The 6586-nt window shown below is 45.8% G+C and overlaps 1 protein-coding gene across 1 annotated transcript in view; it reads left to right on the forward strand.

Annotated features, from left to right (window-relative positions):
- LOC146186572 (cell adhesion molecule Dscam1-like) overlaps positions 1-6586 on the forward strand; it is a 283106-nt gene that overhangs the window by 177196 nt on the left and 99324 nt on the right. Inside the window, exon 10 of the mRNA XM_084608063.1 lies at positions 576-734. Within this exon, the coding sequence (XP_084464189.1) occupies positions 576-734 (159 nt within the window). The remainder of the gene's footprint in view (positions 1-575; positions 735-6586) is intronic.

Raw genomic sequence — 6586 nt, forward strand, 5'->3', positions numbered from 1 at the left:
TAATCATGCGTTTTCCTTTCTTTCTCGAAATTACATGAGAGAGAAGCAAGAAATAATCAAACTTTTCATCCCATTTCAAGGCCAGTGGTTCAAAGTGCAATGCAGCAGGGCCGCACAGAAGAAAAAAACAAAAATATGCGCGCATAGCGCTTAGTGCTGCATATATTGCCTGTGGGCACTACGGACAATAGGTACCGCTGAAAATGCGACGCTCACGTGTGCACTCATTATCGGCACCGCGCTGTCGCAGCAGCTATGGAAAATTGGCTAGCCCAACAAGTCTCCATTCAAGCGGAAGGCTTAGCGTATTCCTACTCTCCCCGTCCCCCCTTTACGAAGGAACAAAAAGCAAGATACGCTATTGCTTCTAAAAGGGGGCTACCTTTTGAGCTTAGCGGCTAATTTTGTAGAGAGCAAGTTTTTTTTTTTGTTTTTTGTTTTGTTTTGTTTTTTTTTCGCGAATGAGTGATGCTGAGGCCAGTCAGATAGTCTCAGGGCTACCAAAAGTAAAACCATGTGCTTCCGCGCTTTTTCACGCCACTACGTCTAAGAGAGATGTTCTTTATTACTTGCAGACGGGCGCAAGCTTCCCTTTCACCACCGGCAGAAGGTGTTCCCCAACGGCACCCTTCTGGTGCTGGCCACCACCGTCCAGGACGCCGGCCAGTACACTTGCGTGGCGTCCAACGAGGAAGGCCAGAAAGCCAGCGCCAGCCTACACGTCGCCGTCAAAGGTACGCGCCGGGGAACGCGAACGGGTTTGGAGACCGTTCGGCTGGCAGACGTTCAGCCTCAAAAGTATATGCACAGTCTTTGTCCGCCATTTCGTTACCCTGCCACAGGATGCGCAGCCGACAAAAGCGGTGATCGGTGCCCGTTTAGCAACAATGGTAGCACTCTCAGTACTGAGATGTCTTACACTATAGAACGTAAATAATACGGCCTCATTTGCTCAATACAGCTTCGGATAGGTTAACAGGGCCACTAGGCCAGGCAACGTTTTCTTCGAGCATGCACGAAACTCCCTGTGACTATAAAATGTGGTGGGGAGAAAGTAGAATTTAGCGAAGTGTGAGTGACGTCATGAATACAGGTAAGTGCGTGGACCTGTGGTTTAACTTTCATACACCTCAGACAGCGTCAAGCCCATGGTGCTGTCTGTAGTTTCCTAAACTCCTGATTTAGATGACACGCTTCGGAAGTGGGCTTAGATTGTGTATCTATAGCGACTCAGAGAAGCCTGCGTAAAGCACGTCATATGATGCATGTTTGAACAACGTATAACAGTAAAAAAAAAAAGAAAAAGAAAAAGAAAAAAAAACTGTAAATATCGGTTTTTCAACATAGATCATCCTCCTAGAACTCAACAATTCATTGAAACATTTCATCCGATGCGCCCCAAAAGACAATATATTCACTTGGGTTCCATATTTTGCAAAGCATCTCGACATCAAACACAAAGGTAGCAATGTATCCAACCAGTAGCAAATATAACCGATAGGCGATGGTTCAATGGACGTATTCTTCTCTACCTTGCGCATTCAGGTGTGTACACTATTGGGATACGATGATTGCGTAAAGTCGGCATATCTTCGAAACATTGGCGTATATTCTACCACAGTAGTCGGCGAAACAGGTGTACAATTTTCATCAGCCATTCAAGATCACGACCGGATCTCGGTCGAACAAGATTCAGTAAGGAATATTTTAGCCGGTAGGCCAAACTAAGGCTTCGAGCTTTTCTCAAGATGCTTTTTTTTTTTTTTTTTTTTGCTAGAGCCTTATTGAAATTTAATATCTCTAAGACCGATAGGAGACTGGTCCATACACTCATCCTAATCTTCCGTTTTAACGCCCGCGCACGCTTCAGCATGCGTCCACGCAGGCAGACCATCCGAAGAGGTGTCGACGAAAGCGTTCCCGCTTTTATGCTAAGCCTTCCATCCACTTCACGTGCGAAAGCACGTACATGGGACGAGTATACGCTGAGTTTGTATGTTCTCTTTCTACAGCCATATAACCCACCTTCTAAAAATGGAGAAGAAAAAAAAACTCCGTCAAAGCGGTGAATAATGACACCGAAGCGTAAAGAAGAAAAAAATAATCTCCTGGGCACATCCTTCTGACGGCGCCAGTAGGCGCAACTCATGCACGCGTTTGCAAATTTGACCACTTCGCGACAGGTGGAATCATAAAATACAGACACACGCCTTCGAGCCTTCGAGTTCCTGGATATTTATGATATATTCCCAACAGTGTATGCTGCGTGGGGAGCATTTTTTACAACGTTTTGCTTGTAATAATGCACTCGCAAAACAAACTTGCAAGGTAAGTTCTTCTTAAAAAGGTAGCGAGCTCACTCAAATCTCGCTTTTTTATTACACGCCCATCGAGACAGCATGATTTCTGTCCCTAAGAGGCCAAATACAGAACCGTATAGTATTTGCTTCTTACCTTTGGGGTAGCCCGGGTTAGAATTCCGTTGTCATGGGGATCCCGGTGGCGTCCTAAAATGTGCACAAGCACCGAGCAGTCAGTTACTCGGTTTTGGTGTTAAAGTGATCCTTTTGGGAAAGGCACCATCGGATATCTTGGCCAAGTCGTTACTATATACCGGACTCCGTGCGTCGGATACGGGAGCAACTGCCAAATGCACTGCAAGGAGTTCTCGTATCATCCTGACTGATGCGCTAGACAATCAGAGGAAAAAAATTTATTGTCATTTACAAGCTAGCCTTGTGCATGGAGTTGTACATCTTTTGTCAAAAGTTTAGAGTCCAAGGGGTCTACCTCTGAGCCATACTGTGTGGCTCATAATATATTCCTAGGTTTCCAAGCTTGCTGAAGGCAAGCTGGTTTTTCGTCCTACCTTCTCCAATGGCTAGAACTTCCACAATTGTTAAAGAAGTCATGATATACGGCTTAAAAGCAAACCCTCTGGGATCTAAACTCTTGACAATAGCTGTACATACCATGTGTCATGCCTGCGAACAGTGCATGGTAAGTTCAAATATCAGTAAATCGCAACGGCATGTTCAATACAAAGATGTACGATTCAGCACACTTTGAAGCATTCGCGTCACTCCACATTACTTCCAGTGACAAGCCATGCGCTGTCTCAGCAGGAAGAGCAAACTGTCTTGCTGCCTGTGTCACATACGAATATATGTGGTAAATGCAGCTATAATTCTGATCTGTGATTACTTGTTTCAATAGTAACACTCTTCAAGATTCAGACAGTGATATTTTTACAACAGCTATTCATAACCCTCTGCCGTGTACCAGAGTTGCGTTCATTGCAGTGACTCCAGCTCTTTCTAATTAACACAAAAAACTTTCCCACTAACATATCTTCTGCTGCTGGTCTTTAAAAGCTGACTTATCTGCGGGCTCTCGCGAAATTAATTATGATTATGGCGTTCCATTCCTGCAACCTAACACTCAAAACGTTCTGAAATTGTCTATTGTGTTGAATATCAAACTAAACTTTAACACAAGAACGTAAGAAGTATTGTAGGCATACAAGTTCCAACTTGCAGCCTTAGTAATATTTCTCTGAAATATGTGTCATCAAATAAGTACCTAGGTGCTAGCACTGGCCTTTCTTAAAAATTTGGTGATGACCCTAGAGTGAAAAAAAAAAAAAAAAAAAAAAAAAGCTTCAGCCATGCATGGTTTCCTATCTGTAAAGTTTTGCCTTCTTCTTTACTGAGCTCACTGAAAACATTGATTTATAAATACTCCTGGGACCGAAATATGGGATAGGCAGAGCCGTGTCTGGAGATTTGTCGTAAAATCACCCATTACTTACCAAGAACCCGTTCATTAACTGGTCAAATTTTCATCGCGGTTATTTTCTTAGGGCTTAGTTTAACAAGAATAATCCTTAAGAGTGGTTACTAACAACGCCACCTTAAATATCATCACTGATGGATCGCTGAGAAAAAGTTTCCATTAGATAATGTCAATTGGAATCCGGTTTCCCTAGATACGCTCGAAATCTCGCATAACGTTGTATTTCGTAAAGCCCAAGCATTCTTTCATTGCGAGTACAAGAGTGGCATTCAGCGAATGTGCACGCCGACGCTGTGTGAGCGACAGGAAAATTGAATAATGGGCGAAGGACTTCGATCCTCCACAGGCGCGCCGCCCACCACAAACCCACCTACATCTACCCTTCACGACGAGGGTGGAAGTTAGAGGCCCACGCAGAGACGGCAAAAATTGGCTTCAAAGGCGCAGTGGAACAGCCAGCCACCCTTCATAAGTACCCCCCACCAGCCACATCAGCCCACTAGCTAAGGAGCTGCCTACCCACCCACACCATTCCCGCCCACCTATTCCCTCCAGAAAATTCTGCAACATTTTTGAAGCCCCCCACAACGTGAAGTAAAAACATTCATTCGACTTACAGCGTCAAAGTAATCCTGGACCGTAAATTTAACTGATGTCGCAGTTTTCTCTTAAAAGTCCTTATGATCATCCTGTCATTGTTTTTTTTTTTTTTACTCCTCTTAAATGTGCATTACAATCCATTTTCCCAGTGTGTCCCAGTGTCCAGTTCAAATTTTTATATCTTGTATTTAGTGAGAAAATATTGCATTATGTCTGCTAGAAGCCTTACTCCTGACAACCTTCTTCAGTACCTTGTTCTTTGTAATGAATTCCTATCACATCGACCATCATTGTCACCTGAGCCGTTTTAACCACGTAGTTCGTATTCCTAAAGTGTGCGGCGTCTCTTCAATAGGCTGGCCCACACTTTCCTATCCGTCGACAACAGGCAGGAACCAAACAGACCACACCAGCATCAAAGGCACTGGAGAGCTTGCTCCTCACTACATACAACTGTCAATACGCCCGGCACTTGTTACAATAGCGCCCGGACTCCCGGCGTGCTCTTTTGACACACGACCGACCGGGGCCAAAAGCAGCGCGCAGCGGGTCGCCGTCGTCCTCACCATTGTTCGGCTCCCGGGCTAGAAACACACACAATGGTGTCGCATTTAGTAGCTTGCGCTTCCTCCGATTGTTGGCGAGCGCGCCGCTTATCTCTGAGGCCTAATATCTCGCCGCGGGGTTAGAATTAGATTCAAAAGATCACACAATGATTCCGAAAGCGCCGCGGAAACGAGGCTCGCTCCTGATTCTCCGCCGCTGTGCAAACAGCCCGCGTGAAATGAGTTCCTTCACTGAGCCCGCGCACGCGTGCAGCACGAGCGGGTCTGTCTGTTTACGCTGGCTAGTGGTGGTTTATTTATATCCATTTTTTAAGACGGGGGAGGAGGTGGGGTCGCGCTATCGCAGCGTTTCCCTGGAGCTGAGGGAATAATCGATGGCCGCCCTTGCCCTCGGTGCCCGCTGGCCGAAAGAGATGGCCACACGCGACACGCTTGTCTGATTCGAGACACTCAGCGCGCGAAACAAGGTGACGCTCGTTGTGCGTGAAATGGCGTCACTCTGCGACGTGTGACCCCAACACTACTTCTCCGCCTTCTCCGCCGCGTCTCTGGAAAGGCTGGTGAGTCGGGGCTCCGAAATAAAGTAAAATAGTGTGGTATGGAACAATAACAAAAGCAGCAGGGAAGTTTTGTCTCGGGATAGGTAATGTAAGCCAAGTCATCTTTCTTTCTCCGGCAGGAACGGTTGCACCTTGGGAAATAAAGGTCGCGGCCTCGCACTTTGAAATTGACTCTATAGCACTTGTTGGGAAACGTCGAGAAACCGCATGGTAGGCTTTATGTAAGTGGTCGACGCTGTCACGATGGCATTGTCCTTTCGTACTGATATTTGCGTGGCTAAGTGCCGTGAGTCGTACCACAGGGTTGTTGCTTGATCGGTGGTGTTTTTCCGGTCGCTTAAGGTATGCTTTTATCGGCTGTCATCACGGCAGTAACGGCTCGGCATAAACAACCGTCAGTCCCGTACGGCGAGGAGGCTGGCGACAAAATGAAGATCGACAGTGCAAAGTTGAAAGCCGTCAGCAAGGAGTTTGCGCAGCGCATCAAGCAAATGTATCTGAAAACAAAATGTGACGTGATGAAGATTTTGGGTTTCCTTTTTCACGGGGAAGATCAAAAGGTAGGGCAAACTCATGTTTTAAATCGATTGTTTTCCGGGGCCTTCCAATGTGAATAATGTGGCACTTATCCCTATATTTCATTGCGTGGCTTACTCTCACAGTAGTGAAAATTAGAAAGCTGCGATGTCGGGTACGAAAAGCTCCAAGGCGGCTGTTCAACTTCACTCCCTTCCACCGGTGCTGAAAAGTGGCTAGGATAGCTACCTATATAGTGACAACACTGTGGCTGTCCTAATTGTGGTGGTCCTCCGATGTCGCAACATAAGGACGCTGCATGTGAATGTGACGTAACGACCCCTGCACAGCGCGATATTGCAACGTAACTCAGATACATCATTTAAATTTCTTTATAATTCATAAGATAAAAAAGGCTGCCATCATATCTACCACTGCATTAAAACACTTGGAAAACTGACGACTGGGAGGAAAATCAACAATTGATTACCGAAGGGCTATGCTTGCAGTTTAAGACAGCTCGAGACATGTTGCGGAAGCGCAGATGTG

The sequence above is a fragment of the Amblyomma maculatum genome, chromosome 6 (genome assembly GCF_055883805.1).
Source record: "Amblyomma maculatum isolate TAMU_Amacu chromosome 6, ASM5588380v1, whole genome shotgun sequence".
NCBI lineage: Eukaryota > Metazoa > Arthropoda > Arachnida > Ixodida > Ixodidae > Amblyomma > Amblyomma maculatum.